Consider the following 16,835-nt stretch of genomic DNA (forward strand, 5'->3'; position numbering starts at 1 on the left):
CCAACCTCAACCTTTCCACTCACTGCTGCCCCCTTCAGGTAAGTACTTTCTTTCTTGTACATTCTTTCATTGTTTCGCTAAGTAAAATCAAGCAAAACAAATATACATTCTTATTTCCTCCCTTTATTACACAAAGGCAGTATATTTTTATAGTTTTGTATCTTGCTTTTCTCAATTTATTGCCTTTTGATCAAAACAGTGGTGTGGATTTATTTTAATTCAAATTCATTGGTAAATATTTATTGACTGCACACCAGCTGTAAGGCATAACAGTGCCTGTTAGGTGTTATGGAAGATTGAAAGGAAAAAATGAAACATAGTTCAGAACTCAATGAGTTTATAATCTGACTGAGGTCAAGACCAACTCCTGGCAAGCTAAAGTCAGTAATTCAAAATGCTTTATAATTTGTTATATATAATGCGAAATTCTCGGGAAAGGACTTGTGGCTTTAGAAGAAGAGGGAAACAAAAAGTTCGGGACAGCCAGGGAAGTAGGCAATGCAATCTGAATGATTTTAACACTATCATTTGAAAGAATTTCGTACTTGATTTTTCATTTGAAATCAGCGTGCCCGGTATTTCTCAATCACAGCATAAGGTTGCCTCACTGCCATTGCTATGGTCCTGAGAAAAGTTTTAGTGAAAATATTAACTTGAAGAAAAAAATCAGAACTAATCAATTGTCATTCAGATGTCTGTAAACTTTTGGTTTGGCTTGTCTACAGCAACTTAAATGGTCAGAATACATTTTTTCTAGTCTTTCAGCAGGATAATACACGATGCCCTTTCACCAAGACAGGGACTGCTGGGGCTCAGGAAGATCTCGAGCAGAGGTTTTCTGGGCTGGGACATGGGAACCCATTAGAAGTGCAAATCCCCTCACACCTACCCCAGACCTAGTGCTTTAATAAGCCCTCCAGGTGATTCTGATGCAGCCCAGAGGTTGAGGACCACTGGTTTAAGAGGACATCCTTCCTTAAACGGAAGAGGAGCTGCACTGGGACGAACAGAGAAACAGCCCTGCTTAAGGAGCTGGAGCACGGGGAGCCCACCAGATTCACAAATCTAAAGTGATGATGAGCTTTCTTCCAAGAGAGAAGATGTGATGGTGTTCTGCCTTCCATTCTGCATTGTAACTCCTGACTCCCATGCAGAGGTTGCCACGATAAACTATTAAGTACCACCTCATCCTGGAAAATTCTGGGATTAACATAGTGGCGGGCGGCGGGTTTACTGAGAACCTAGTATTTATGCCAGACATTGAGCAATGCCTTTGCAGACATGGTCTTATTTCATGCTTACTAACCAGTTTCGATTCAGTGTGATTAGCTCTATTTGCAAATAGAGACAGGCTCAGAGGGCTTGGGGAACGTGAGCAGGTTGCGGTTCTGCACAATCAGGAAGTAATAGGGCTGGATTTACATCCAGAAGGAAATGAGCAACAGGTCGTGGTAATGTAGGATTTATTTGAATTGTTTCAGAAAGGTTCAGGGTTTAACTTTGGTTTCAGGATGGCAACTTTAAAACGAAATACACTCTAACCATTTTTTGAATTGTCCTCATTGTAACAACTACCCAGTTACCATCTTTTAAACTAGAATCATGCTATGGCATGATTATAAAGCTAATATTTTTTTCCTCAAAGGATGAATTTTCTCAGAAGGAAATGTTGAATGATAATAATGATAAATATTAGGATCTCAGAAACCAGGTTCGTAGTCATTCAGGGAAAAAACCAAAAAAACAAAAAAAACCCAGAGAAGATTATGTGATGAAATTTTCACCATTCTGAATACATAAAACTACTTTATAGTTTTAGAAGAAGCTAATTTTTCCTATATCACCTTGTCCCTCTCTGAACAGAACAATTTGGGCATCAACTATAAGATTTTAGATCAAAGTTATTGAGGTATATTTAAAATATATGCTAGAACGGGAGGCAAAAACTAATAAAAGCAGATTTAATTGACTGAATGGTTGTAGATATTAAATGTTTGCTCGTACAGTGGTATGCGGCTGGCTTAACACGCAAAAGCGAATTGCTACCTTTTTAGGACTTTTCCAAGCAAACACAGCCATTATTAAACATCATATTAACTAAACACAATTGTGGGGCACCTGGGTGTCTCAGTCGTTAAGCGTCTGCCTTCGGCTCGGGTCATGATCCCAGGGTCCTGGGATTGAGCCCCACATTGAGCCCCACATCGGGTTCCCTGCTCGGCGGGGAGCCTGCTTCTCCCTCTCCCTCTGCCTGCTGCTCTCCCTGCTTGTGCTCTGTCAGATAAATAAATAAAATTTTTAAAAATAAATAAACACAATCGAATAAACTATGTTAAAAAAAAAGACACCCAAACTTCCTATTTTACATTTTACTAGTCTCGATCCTCTTGAAGCTATTCATGTCTAGTACATCCGTGTAGTAGAAATGCTTATAAAGTCGTGTTCCTGTGCATCTCTCCCCAACTCCGTGTTGAGGGAAACTGTGGTGGTAGGTCGACCGGCTATACACAACAGAAAACCCAGCAAATGTTACAAATCAGGCCTCTCCTGACTCCAAACGCTGGTGTGAAACATTTATCAGCATGCCGCTGATGATAACAACAGGCAAATTTAAAATGAAGACATGATCTGAGTTCAAGTGTTTGTCTTTGATATATATCTGAAAGCTATAGCCAAAATGGCACTGAATTTAAGGACTATGTAAGAGTTCTGGCAGGAGAGAAATAGCACACTCCAAGGGTTTGAAGAAAGAGTTTTATAAAGGGACTATTTACAGGGGCGCCTGGGTGGCTCAGTCGGTTAAGCATCTGACTTTGGCTCAGGTCATGATCCCAGGGTCCTGGGATCAGGCCCTTCATCAGGCTCCCTGCTCAGCAGGGAGTCTGCTTCTCCCTCTGCTTCTGCTCCCTCCACCCCCATGCTCTCTCTCTCTGAAATAAATAACATCTTAAAAAAAATAAAAAGGGACTATTTACAGAGTGTAGGTAGGGTTAAGTTAAAGGAATCCACACTGATGGTGAAGCCTCTAGGATTAGGAACAGGATGGAATTATTAACTACCTTTACACTTATAAGGCAAAGGAAGGATGCTGTTATCAGAACTTTTTGAGAACTGGACTGTGGAAGAGGGGCTGTAGCTCAGGGGGAAAACAACCAGAACCACACAGGGAGCAAGGCAGTGGGGAGTGGGGTGGGGGGGAGATAGACACACCTTAACTTCTCTCCTATCAATGTCTCCATTTGGCCAGTCCCTAACAATAGTTAGGGATATTGAAGGGCGACATCTCGAAACTGGTTTTTAACAATTTATGAACATTCTCCCAGAGAGTGGGATTCTAGTAAACTTTCATAACTAACTGGTTTTGGAACTCGGTAGCCTTAAACCCAAATGAGCCCAAGGTAAAATGGCTAGCTTTTTTGTTTGTTTGTTTTAGAGAGAGTTGTAGGGTGGGTCTATTTTATTGTATTAATCAAGTGACCACATTTTTCATGACAAGCATTAAATCTAAGTTATAGGAACCCTGGACCATTTTTAAACACCAATTTGTGCCCGTGAAGGCCTTGTGGCCAAGACTTGAAAGCCTAGTTCTCATGTGGAACTTTCAAAGAAAATTATCCAGGACAATGACCTACAACTATCTCATAGGGCTGTCGAGGACCGCATGGGGCAGAAGCCGTAAAGGAGTCTATTGCTTCCAATTGCCAGACATGCCCGATGTATTACTTGAGAGTGTCCTGGGCTACTAGCTACTCTCAGGACACCACTCTAAAGGGCTCCTAGTTAGAGTTCTCTCAGGCTCATTTGGGGCCAAAATCTCTATTACACAATCGTGGCATTTTAATATGAGGCTGAGACATATAAAACAACTGGTACTGGACTTTTTTAACCAACAAAATCAACAATTCTATGGGGCTGAACCTGGTGAGATATTCTCAGTATCGTCTTCCCTCTCCTGTTCCCACAACATTTCTTTAAAACCTTCGTCTATGAGGTGGTGAAAATCTGAATGAGAGCTCATTTTCTGCCACTGACCCCCAAGTTTCCTAAATTTTATGCTGATGACATTTCAGGTCTCAGGAAGTATTTTCATAGGCAGTCCTGATGATTCAGAGATTGATCCCTGATATAGCTTCTCCAGGGGCCAGAGAGAAACGTGTTCCGGGGCTTAGAGCCCTGTTGTTAGGCAAGGGACAATCACAGGAAACTGCAAGGAAGTGAAGTTTCACTAAGTCCCAATGGTATCTGCGGAAATCCCAGGCAGGGTTGTGGCCTCCTTTCCCCAGATTTTACGAAAACATGCTTTCTCAAGTCTTGCTGAGTTTGCAAATGTGCCATGAAAAGGTGCCAACAGAGCTCTGCTGGTCACTGTCGTTGGCAGTCTTTTTGGTTTTTTGATACAAAGCAGCTCCCCGGAGGGGATCGGCACACACGCCCAGGCTCGCAGAACGCTGAGATTGGGCACAGTTGCTTTCTGACCCTGCCATTGTCCCTTCACACACCAATCAACTTATTCGAGCCTTGGTCATCTCTCCAGGGTGAGTTAGGGGCACTTCACAAATTTTTGTGAGTGCATAACAGGACCTATCCATTTACACACTGTATTAAGGATCCTAAGAGGGTTTGACAGTAATAAATACAGCATAAATAATCATCTTATTGTATTGCACATGGAGATTCGAATTATTCATCGTACTGGGGTTTCAACTGATTGCAGATGGTGAGCTATGATGATCTGGGGCTGTGTAAGTTCTTCTTCATTTGACTCATAGCACGGTCCATGTGTGTCTCAGATTCAACCCCTTCAGGCAGGTTTTCTCCAAAGAACTTTGCCTCAAATTTCAGAATGATTTTGCCATCTCAAAGGTGGTGTCTTATGTGAATGAGACCAATAATCTAAAAAGAACATAGCAAAAAAAAAAAAATGCAACCAGACTGTCATTTATTAATACAAATGTATATAGTGGCATATGCTATTGGAGAAATCAGAAATTCATAACACACAAACTGGTATTAGAAATACAAAGATCATTGGAGTCAAGAAATCAGGTTGACAGCACCACAAATGTTTCACTCAGTCTGAGCATGTGTGTCGTATCCAAGAACAATGAACACCTACAGGACACTGGGACTGAATGTCCTAAGACTGTGCAAACACATTCCAACGTGACTTCCACACCCAGCGCGGAGTCTGCAGGCGGCCTCCAGGAGGCCTGGGGACCAGAATAGGCCAGCGAGGCAGAAAAGGGGTGCAGACTCTTCTCTCTTTCAACCCGCACAGCCAGTGTGGGAGAGCAACTAGCAACCCCTGAGGGCTTCTTACTCCTCCTCACCTAACGGCACGGTATAGGAGATTAGTAAAACACACACAAGGCATTAGTGAGCAAGTTAGAGAAACTGAAAGGAGGGCTTTCACTGAAATATAATCCCACATTGGTCACCAAATTGTCAGATTTCTGCTATGAAACAGAAAACATAAACCAAATGAGAAACCTTATCAAAGGAGTAAATCTCAGCTTCACATCTCTTAACACTTGCTATTTAATGAGTATACATCCACTAAGGAAGAACTGGCATTTAAAAAGTATAGGTAGTGGGGGGAAGCGCAGGAAGGGAGGGAGGCGGGAGTAGTCCCAGGCTTTCCTTTCACACAGAGAGCTCACGGTCTCATGGTCCTGCCAGGATGTTGTCCTTGTCACTCACAACCACGTCCCCGGAGGCTGCCGAGAGCACTCGGAGGTCTCGGTCTCCATCTCTTCCCACGTTAGCTTCACTCCGCGCATGTCTGCACTCTTCCCGTGCGTGTGTCCGCCTTAGCAGGAGTGGAACGGATGTGCAAGAAGAATATCTGAGCAAAGGCAACGGTGCGCTTGAATGCGGAAGCGTTCTGGCAAGTGGGAACAGTGATAAGTAACAGGCCAAATCAAAAGTAGCTCCGCAAATGATGGGCTTCCTGTCCTTGCAGAATTGGCATTAACCTTCTAGGCTGTTCTGGAGAAGATTCCACACCAGGCTGATGAGCTCTCCGGCCACGAGACACCAATTCTGGATGCTCCCGAGGCCGATAGAGAAGTTCTGCCCCACACTGCCCAAGCTGGTCTCAAGGAGCACGCGACCAGTCAGGAGTTTTGGGTTCTGGGCTCACCCTGTGCTATCCTCGCTTGAAAACTTTACTCACCTCAGAATGCCAAGTCAGACTTTCCCCTAAATGTCCCGCGCTGGAGCTGATTCGCAGCCTCGACTTCTGCTGCGTTCTCACGTTCTGTTCAGTCGTCCTAAGGCCGCTGCTAGATTCATGCCTAGGTCACGTGGTGCTTTTTTGTTCTAATGAGGTTACTTTATAATCCAAGCAGAAGAGGCAGTTTCAGGGTTTTTTGTTTTTCCTATCTGCCCATGCGATCTTGCCATCATCGTCTCTCACCTCCCCTTCCTGAATTGATTCCTCTACCACTCACCCACGACACCATTCACTTGTTTACCTAACAAATATTTCTGGAGTGCTTGTTCCGTGCAAGGCACTGCCGAAGAACCAAAGGCATGGCTCGCAAGGTCCTTTTCTCAAGAGCTTGGTGTCTGGTAGAGATGCCGAAAACCGCCCATGGCTCATTCTTCCTAGCTTTCTAGAACCAAAGTGTTTGCAGTGTGGAATGTTCTCAAAGAGCTTGGGTCATTCTAACACAAATAGGACACACTGTGATGCTCTGTGATTTGCTCAGTGGTTATGGTGTGCCATGCATCAGGAAGAGAACATGTCTTTCCCTCCTCAGTAATGAAATTGTGCCTTCATTTCAAAATGACATGACACGCATGCTTGTGTTTTTGCCAGTAAGGCAAAAACAAAAAAGAAACACAAAAGCAAGCTGTGTGCACACTTCGTACAAAATCCTGAAGCTGCTATTCGAACATGAAATCATTTTAAAGCCATGTGTTTATGGCCTTGTCACGTGCTGATGTGGTAAAACCAATGCCTGAGCTACCAGAAAAGAACCCCCCAAAAGAGAAATCCCTGAAAACCTGTCCCTGGATCGGCACCTTCATCTGCCGTGAGGGTTGGTACTTGATCTGTGAGTACTAGTTGGCATCAATTAACTCAGATTTCACTCTGAGCTGGGCTTTCTCCTAATTTGCTTTATTCAAAGGAATAACTTACTTTTCTGAAACCCTAGCAAAATACAAAACTCACAGCCAGCAAAGTACGGGGGTGAGTCTTGCTATTGGACTGGGCAAAGCCTGGGGTGGCAGGAAAGTGTGGCGGGTTTTGTAAGCATTCGTGGCCATGCGGAATAACAAGGCCAGGCGCACTGATCCTGTTTCGCAGCATTCTCTGTCAGGGAGGGTGTCCTGACATGTCCGTGGCACAATGTAAACCAGTGGGGCACAAGGACGTTCCCCTGGGCCTAGGGGCCCCTGCATCGCTAATATGGTCAGGTTCCTCCTCTCTCTATCTGCCCTTCTGAAAGGGCAGGGGTTCCGCCGTGCCAGACGTCTGGCAGGGGAGATGTGTGGTTTCTCCTGCAAGTTGTGGGACAGGGCTCTCCTCTAGAGCACTCTGAAACCCCCAGGTGAAAAGGCTCTGGAAATGCAAAGGACAGTTAGAGGCCATGGCGGGCAAGCTGTCAAGCAGATACCATGAGCACATACATAGGTTGTGCTGATTAGCAGAATTTTGAATGGAATCAGAGTGTCAGCAACCCAAATTCTGCTGCCCGGAGGCCCAGGACATGCCCAAGTAGAAGACAGCTGGAGGTGGGGGAGGAAACCAATGGTCCTGAACAGCCCCCACCCCCATCCCCCAACCCCCGCCGCCCTAGAGACCTGCCACCGCACCATCTGCGTCTGCCGAGCCCCATCAGCCAGCCGGAAAGCCTAACCCCTGGCCAAGAGTGAAATCCGCGCTAAGACCAGCCTGACAGAAGGAGCAGTCCGCAGCTGCTGACACTATTCAAGAGATCTCCCGAGAGAACTCTGCTCCAGAACTCTCGGTCTCAGTGGTTCTTTGTTTGATGAGGTAGCTCAGTTGTGAGTTGATGCATGTGATGTGTGCCTTCCGCCACTCAAAGCTATAGTTTTCCCTTTTTAAACTGCAAGATTATAAAAATACCAGTATTTGACCCCCGTTTTTATAAAAATGATTTTAGAAAAAAATACACATAGGTCTCAGCCGTTAAACTTCCGTTCCATCTTGTAAATTGTTGCGAACTCTGACTTCCAGATTCCATTTTTTTACTTTAGCACCTTTGAATGCATAAGCCCCCTCGGCCTCACTCAGGATGTTGACGTTGCGCACGGTGCAGTAGTGTCTGTTCGAGTTCTTCTCCAGCCTGTCCGGGCTCCTCTTGGGCACATCCACCTTGGTGTTCAGAGGGTATTCCTCCAGAATGTCCTCTGTGGGCGCTTCCTTCCTCTGCCCCTGGCATTTCCTGGTGAGGAAACAAGCCACCAAAAGCACGAGAAGCAGGAGCATGATGGCAGCGAGGGCACTGCCGAGAGACGCCCCGGTCTGCGAGAGAGAAGCCGCCACGGCCGGCGCTTGCATGTCCAGATTCAGGGACTTCATGTTGGTGCCATTCTTGACTTGGTCCCCTTCATTGTCATAGATGAGGGAATCGTCAAGGGTCAGACGGCCGCTGGGGTCCACCAGGTCCCTTCGGTTGCGCCTGAGGGGCGCTGCGAGAGAGCGCTGGACCCGGGGCCCTGAGATGGTGTCGGGGCCAATGACGTAGATCACCTGCAGATACCACTGGTGGCCTGCTTCCACCTGCGGGAGGAGGAGACAGGGAGACAAGGCGCACATGTCACTGTTGCCCACAGACCACCTCTTCGGGAAGGAAATGAAATGACCACAAGCCTGGATAAATGGTCTCCAGGAAAGCATTAGCAGTGGTTGGTGTCTACTAGTTGAGAATTGAACCAAATATTATAGGTTCTATTTTATTCCCAAACTAGGGTCATCTTGGGCCAGCTATTCACATTCTTTTCTGTTTCCCTATCTGTGTATGGAAGAGCCCTAAAAATTTATCTGTCATGGTCTAAAGGAAATACTTAGGAATGTCAGTCTTTATTGATAGCGGTGAAGTAATAGTACTAATAACCATGTTTATTCCCAGTGACCTTCAATTGTTGGTTATGCTAACTTACTATTTATTGATGAACTTCAGCTAAACTAGAGTCATTCAACAAATATCCACTGAACGCCTACTCTGTGCATAAATATGCAGATACATGACAAAAATTTCCTAAATCCAAACACTTCCTGGACCATCCCCTGAGTGGTTAAATATCAAGTATTTTATTGCCATTTCCTGTGCCCCCACTGAAACCCTCCATGGTTTTGAACTAACTTCTGAGGAATGGCGACAGTTCTGAAATCCAAGGTCATGGATTAATACTTGAAGATCGGAAAAAGTGGAATTTGATTTTGGAAGTTCATGTTTATTACTGGATTTAAGTATCTTTCTCATCAAACACTAGTAGCTCTTGTCGTTCTAAATTGCTGTACTGTATTTATGACTCTGTTCAATGTTTTCCACATGCCTGTGAAAATCAGCGGGTGCAGCATAGAGCCAAACAGGCAGGCAATACAAGAGTTTAGGAAAAACCAGAGTACCATATGCACCCCTGACCCACACAATGACAAGTAACTATAAGCAAATTGAAGAATTTTATTATTGCTGTGGTCTATTGAGATAGATGATGAAAATCTGGGGTGAATGGGGGCACATGGGTGGCGCAGTCAGGCATCTGACTCTTGGTTTCTGCTCAGGTCAGGATCTCAGGGTTGTGAGATAGAGACTGGCGTCTGGCTCCATGCTCGGCAGGGAGTCTGATTGAGATTCTCTCTCTCCCTCTGCCCCTCCCCCCACTTGTGCGTGTGCTCTCTCTCTCTCTCTCTCTCAAATAAATAAATAAGATCTTTAAAAAAAGTTGGGGGTGAATGATAAGCTCAACACCAATAAAAAAGACCCACCAGCAAGAATGATATAAAAAGAGACTAATAGTCCAGAGATAATATCATCTTCCTTTTTGTAACTTTTAAAGTGGCCTTGGTCCTATGCTTCTACTCTTCTCATCACACTCACCTTATAGAGTGCATCTACTTTCAGAGTAAATCCATCCACACCTGGCATGCTACTGACCACATGGAAATCAGGCAACTCGGAAGCAAAGTGGGCCTCAAAGGGCACATCATGGAAGTACTTATCAGTTACTTCAGGCTGACTGCGGTCCTAGAATTTCAGAAAAAAAAGAAACACAAGGTTTAGAAAGATGGAACCACTGACCCGGGAGGTGGCACTCACTGGGAGGAGAAAGGTACTCTCCACTCTTGCCTTGGGTTGGGTCAGGAGAGTACGTGCTATAAAAGCCCTTTCCTTAAGCCAACCACCGCCTCGGCACCCACTGCTCTCTTCAAGGAAGGACACTTGGTGGATTCTGTGATCTTGAAGCTCAAAGAGTGGGATAGCCTAGACAAATAATTCTCAAGCCACTTGGTCTCAGGACCCCTTTCACACTTAAAAGTCAAGGACTCCAAAAGTGTTTTGTTTACATGGTTTATAACTATCAATATTGACTCTTAAAATTAACACTGAAAAATTAGAAAATACTTATTTTCTAATTAATTTTAAAGTGGCAATGAGAACCCCACTGCATGTTAACATAAGTAACATTTTTTTAGAGAAAATACTTATATTCACCCCCAGCTCCTCAAAGAGAGCTGGCATTGTTTTACATTTGTGCAAATCTCTGGGAAAGAACTAGATTCTCATAAACTTCTATATCGACTCAGTTGTGTTATGTTAGCTTGGCTGAAGCATACAAAGAAAATCTGGCCTCACACAGATGTGCAGCTGAAAAAGGGAGAAATGATTTCATATCTTTTTCAGATAATTGTGGATATTCTCTTTGATACTAAATCAAACTCGGTAAATGGTATTTTTGAAAGATTAGTTACAATGTAGATTTTGAAACCATATCAATAAACCTTTCATAGGCTCTACACTCATGAGGGAATTAGTGGGAAAAAAAAAAACCCAAGAATCGTTATATTATTATGAAAGTAGTTTTGACCTTGTGGACTCCCTGAAGAGAACCAGGGATATTCAGGGGTCTCTAGTCCATACTCTGAGAAACAATGGCCTCGACTTTCCTTTTTCTGGAACGTTAATAATGGCTTGTCTTGTTACCCACCATAACCATCACATCTGGTAATATGCACTAGCATTTAGCTGATCAAAGAGAAACAACAACAGCAGTATGTAAAGAGAGAATACCGTCAAGAGTGGGGTTCCATCCCCTTTAGGCAGAATTGATAGCTAAGGAAATCAACTCGAGTGTCAGCTATTTAACACTAACAGTTAACATACCAGCAGCAGAAATCTGTGTTTTAGGTGTTTGTTTGGCTGAATGCATCCATACTGCGGCCCTTCATTGTAGATTGTCCCCGTGGGATCAAAGAAAGGCACATAGCCATCCTTCCCGGTACAAAGATAGACTTTCTCCAGCTGCAGTTTGTAAGCAGAATTAAGGTTTTGCTCTGGATTCCAAAGTACTCGGCCATAAAGGATTTGACCTGGAAAGATTGAGAGGCATTAATTAGGTCAGACTTTAAGATTAAAAAGAAAGACCTGTCAAGGGTAGAAAGGATTTAACACATTCCCTTAGAGTCAAAAGTACCTCTGTGAAGAGCTCTATGATTCCATGTGCCCTTAAAATATTCATTCATTTACAGCTTCTTTTATTCCATAAACATTAATTAAGCATTTAAGGTGTGCCAAGGACTCTGTTGCGCACAGGGGATATAAAGGTGGTGAGATGCAGCTGAGAGAGGACAGAAATAAATCCTAACCAGTTGCTAAAAATAACATTGCTAACATTTATCAAACTCATACTATTTGCTAGGTACCGTACTAAGTTCTTTCCATACAAGAACTCACGTAATGGTCACGATTTTATAGGTGAGGAAGTCGAGGCACTGAGTGGTGAAGTGACTTGCTGAAAGTCACAAAGCTAGTAAGTGGTGGTGGTGGGCCTCAAAGTCAAGGGACTTGGGCTCTAACCCCCCCCCCCTTATCACAACACCATACTGTCAGGAAGCCCAGTAGAGGAAGGTACATAATGTTACATGAGCATGCAGCCGAGAACAGAGATCTGCCTGGGAGAGGGATGGAAAGGTTTAAAGAGGAGATAATGTTTGAGCAGTATCCTAAAACATGAGGAGGCATTTGAGCATTCGAGGTAGGAGAATGGGGAGAGCATTCTAGGCAAAAGAAAGTCCACGTACAAAATACCGCACGCTGGAAGGTGAGTCCTGGTGCAGCTACTGTTTTTTAGTGCCTGCTATGGTACTTTCTTTACATCTACTTCTACTTTCTTTACTTATACTATCTTATTCATTCTCCCCAAGAGCCCAAGAGATAGGTTCAATTATTATCCTCATTTTAAATAACATGCCCAAGGTTTCACATCTGTGACACGGGAGGATGTGAATTCGAGCACAAATCTGTCATGCAGAGCGTTTGCTATGTGGTACTGAGTAGGTCAGTGTGACTACAGAGGAGGATGGTTAGAGGTTCTGGCAGAAGAGACTCCTGGGAAGATAGGCTAAGGGTGCTGGGGAGCCTGGACTTTGGCATGTAAGAAATGGGGAACACTGGAAAGTTTGAAGCAGGGGTGTAATATCGACACACTGGGGCTTCAGAAACAAGGAGAATGGAGGAAAGACAAAGAGACTAGAGTCACAGAGATCGGGTAGGGGGCTATGCTAATGCTCTGTGAGAGACAGGTATCTAAAATATAGCTGTGAAGCAAGGGAGGGACTCAAGAAATGTCTGGGAGTCAGAGTCCACTGATCTTAATGATAGGTGGGAGGCATAGGAGAAGTGGAGGATGATCCTGAGGTTTTTGCCTGGGACACTTGGAGTATGATGATGCAGTCAATACAGCAGCAGATGTGGTAGGAGGGAGATAAGTCCTGTTCTAGACACTTCTAGGTGTTTGAAAGACATCCATTTGAAGTGGGTTGGTAGTTCCAGATCTACATGTAGAAATGTAGAAATGAAGCTCGGAGAGATCAGGGTAAGGTCAACTCTTAAGGAATGGCTGGGGAGGAGTAGGAGAATAGGGAGTTCAGAGCAAAGGGATGGGCCAAGCCACAGGGATGACCAGACGTACAGCAGAGTAAGACCAGAAGGAGCCATTCATGAAACCTGGGGACAATAACATGGATGCAACAGAGGAAGAAGACCCAGGGCAGGAGAGTGAGAAGTGGCCAGAGAAGTAAGACAGTGTCAGGTGAGGCTGGGGCAAAGGAAACCCAACAGGAGATAAGTGTCAAAATCCACAAATTCGGTGTCGTTGACAAAACAGAGTTCTGAGCTGTGCGTGGTAGGACAAATCCTGCCTAAGACAGACGGACAGAGACGAAGGGCCACAGAGACAGTGTGTGCTCAACGCTCACTCTTGAAGAAGTTTCTCAGAGAGAAGAAAAGGGGAAAACAGACTGAAGTTTGAAGGGGAGTTAGGGCTGAGGGATGCTTTGTTTTTTCTGCTATGGGCAGGACTTGAGTGTGTTTTTAGGATGAGAGAAAAAACTCAGATAGGAAGAGAAGGTTAAAAGTAAGAAAAAGGCAGAAGGGGCCATTGAGAGAAGAAAGGCAGATAATTGACTAATTTGTTTATTCAATCAATCAGTATTTATTGAGCACCAAGGCACTGATGATCTGGCGTGCAAATTTTATATCTGATCACAATCTCTACTCCTGTGGAACTCATTGTCTAGTGGTAGAAATAGGCAACAAGTAAGTAAGTATGTAATATATATTATGCAATGTTAAAAATTGTGAGAAGTACTATAAAAATGAATATGTTCTGTGAAAGTGAAAAATATGGAGGTCTATGTTCAATTGTCTGGTGTGGTCAGGGAAAGCCTCTTTGAGGCTGTTAACAGTTAAGTAGAGACCTGAAGGAGAAGAAAGGGCTATCCTTTTGAAATGTCAAGGAAATCCCATCTGGGGCAAGGAGGGGGCAGAGGAACCATTTTTAGTAGAGAAAGTGTGATGGAGAATACATAGACATTTGGCAACCCTGAGGCTGGTAGGTAGTGAGGGTCATGTTGCAATCTTTCTCTGAGTAACTGAGAGATAAAGCAACTTACTCAAAGTCAGACAGCTTGTTAGAATCTGGTTGGAAACCCTAGTCTTCTTACCACTCAGACCAGTGTTTTTCCATAGTACCACACTACCCATCATTATAGTACCAAATATGTGATCTTATTTTGATACAACTTGAAGGAAGGATATGGGTCTGTTCCTTGACTAAACCTTGACTGTCCTAGAACCAAGCGCAGGGGAATCTTCACTGCAGATTGCCTGAAAGCCAATGAGCAGAGATGCTAGTCCAGAGACCTGTCCTAAAGCATCTCAAGCCCAGCCGGAGTCTCTTTCTGCAGGCGAACGAAACAACTTACCTTTTGAGAAGGCCCCTTTGTAATCCATTTCTGCCAGTGACATATCAGATGTATTGGGATCCATCAGGAACACCTTCTCATTATTGCAGAGCTGAAATTCAGTGTTGAGCGAATACACAACTGGTACAGGGCGGTTGGTCTGCTGGAATGCAATGGGGATCAGGAATCTAAATGCAGGAGAAACAAGAGCTCCTTGAGAGCAGGGTCAACTTTGTAAACTTCGCGCTGTCCTCCCTTCCCACCCTTCTCAGGATTCTGAACAGTGCTTTGTTGCAGGTGCTAAATAATCACTGATAAAGAGATGTGTGTGGGAGAAATAATCTAATTCATCTTTAGAACTCTATTGTACTCTTTGCTTGTCCTAGCCTTTTCATTCTGAAGGTCCCCAAGGGTGCTCTTTGATTGCTGAAGGGCTCATTGCCATGGTGCCCTGCCTAGACTTCTCCTTCCCAGATCTGCCTGCCCTATGACTCTTTCAACCAGATCCAAATGTATTTATGCTATGTCCCATTCTTCAAGACATTGTTAAACAAATACTCTCTTGCCTCACTCCTTACTCCTCCCTGGCCTTCTTTCTTGGTCTTTTGAATTTGCTATTTTCTTCCCAGCCTCTGGCACATAAGGGCTCCTCCAGCCAGACTGGCCTTCTTTAGGTCTCTCGACATGTTCTCTACTCCATATTTCTACTGCCTTGGGACTCACTATTCAGCAAATATTCACTGTGCTTTTATTACATGATAGACATTGTTCTAGTAATGGGAATTCATCTTTGAACAAAGCAGAAAAACATATGCATCAGGGACAATACGTTCCAATAGGGAGTCAGTTAATAAAATAAGTTCAAAAACATATAGTACACGAGAAGGAAACAGGTGATGAAGAGAAATACGAGGCAGAGAAAGGGAATGCTAGGAAGAGGTTCAGCTGAAAATTTTTAATATGGCGGCCACGGAAGGCCTCAGTGAGAGGAAAACTAGGAGGATGGAGCTACCCTTACCTGAAATGGGAAAACTGTGGGAGGACTAGATTTGGTGGAGGAAGAGGAGGGATTCAGTGACAGGCATGTTCAGCTCGGGAGGCCTACATCAGAGCCGGGTGGAGAGACAGAGCAGTCAATCTGATGCACAAGTCTGGGTGTGAGAGGTGAGCCCTGGGCTGAAGGTGCTCCTTTGTATTTCAAACCTTGAGAACGAATGACGAATGAGACCACCATGTGAAAACAGAGAGAGAAGAGACAGTTCTAGCACGGCATTTAGGGTGCTCCAAATTCAAAGGCAATGGAAAAGAGGAGGAACCAGCAGAGCAAATGGTGAGGAAAAGCCGGTGGGTAGAAGAAAAGCCTACAGAGCATGACACTGCCGCTGAGTTGAAGAAAGTGGTCCAAGGAGGAGACTGAACAACTGTTAACTGTTGTAAAGCCGTCGCAAAAATAAAGATGAGACTCAACCCCTGGTTCTAGTAAGACACAGTCATTGGTGACCTTGACAAGATCAGGCTAGGTTAAGGGATGAGAGCAGAAGCCTCACGGCATTGGACTCAAGAGATAACAGAAGGTGCTAAACTGGAAATTGCAAGTCTAGGCAACTCTTGAGGGGTAACTTGAATACAAGGAAGGAGAAAATGTGTGTGTGGGGAGAAATGGAGTCAAGAAAGGACTTTTTTTAAAGATGGGAGAAATTACATGTTTTTAATGCTGATTGGAGTGTTTCACAGAGGAGAATGCTCTTTATAAAGTGGATGAGAGGATTTGGGATTCAGTGCACAGTGGGGTGGCTGGCTTGGAATAGGAGCCAGGAATGTTCCTTCCTATGGACAGCTATGTACGTGCAGATGCAGGGGGTGGGTAGATATGATGGTAGGAGCTTGGGTGAGTTCTCTTCAGATTTCTTCTGTTTCCTCTGTGAAAAAGGACACAAGATAATTGGCTGAGGGTGAGGACGGGGGAGATACAGCAATTTGAGCGGAAAGCAATAAAATAGTTAAGAAGAGTGAGAGAGTGAAGCCATTGCTTAGGGAACTGTTTTCTTTTCTGCTGGGAAGACCTGAAGGTCGACTTGAGATTAGTGATAATGAATTTGAAGTTTCCTGACACTGACGTTGCTGGACATTCTGCAGGAACACTCCTCCCCTGCCTGCTTTTCTTTGCCTAGTTAACTCTTATTTATCCTCCAGATCTCAACTCAAACACCACAGTATCTGGAAAGTTCACCTTCTTTCTCTTTCCCTCCAGGCTAGGTCAGACCCCTTATCATTTGTTCTCTCTCTCTCTTCTTTAGATTTCATTAATTAATTTATTTGAGAGAGAGAAAGAGAGAGAAAGAGAGAGCAAGGGAGGGGGGAAAGGGATAGAGAGTCTTAAGCAGACATGGGGCTC

General features: G+C 44.2%; 2 protein-coding genes across 3 annotated transcripts in view; both read right to left on the minus strand.

Moving 5' to 3' along the window:
- Nucleotides 1–6,702, minus strand: part of ANXA3 (annexin A3) — a 59,320-nt gene extending 52,618 nt beyond the window's left edge. The window contains exon 1 of one of the 2 annotated variants that reach the window (XM_008693267.2): nucleotides 5,661–6,702. The gene's annotated coding sequence lies outside the window, so the exon portion shown is untranslated. Of the gene's footprint in view, nucleotides 1–5,640 lie in introns of both variants that reach the window. The other variant, XM_008693266.2, reaches the window with a different exon arrangement.
- Nucleotides 6,703–8,114: 1,412 nt separating this feature from the next.
- FRAS1 (Fraser extracellular matrix complex subunit 1) overlaps nucleotides 8,115–16,835 on the minus strand; it is a 416,963-nt gene continuing 408,242 nt past the window's right edge. Inside the window, exons 70-73 of the mRNA XM_040625321.1 lie at nucleotides 14,462–14,628; nucleotides 11,361–11,566; nucleotides 10,077–10,223; nucleotides 8,115–8,755 (exon numbers count right to left, since the gene is read on the minus strand). Coding sequence (XP_040481255.1) covers nucleotides 8,162–8,755; nucleotides 10,077–10,223; nucleotides 11,361–11,566; nucleotides 14,462–14,628 — 1,114 coding nt within the window. The 3' untranslated portion in view covers nucleotides 8,115–8,161. The remainder of the gene's footprint in view (nucleotides 8,756–10,076; nucleotides 10,224–11,360; nucleotides 11,567–14,461; nucleotides 14,629–16,835) is intronic.

Source organism: Ursus maritimus, unplaced genomic scaffold (assembly GCF_017311325.1).
Source record: "Ursus maritimus isolate PB19 unplaced genomic scaffold, ASM1731132v1 scaffold_8, whole genome shotgun sequence".
In the NCBI taxonomy this organism is placed as follows: Eukaryota; Metazoa; Chordata; class Mammalia; order Carnivora; family Ursidae; genus Ursus; species Ursus maritimus.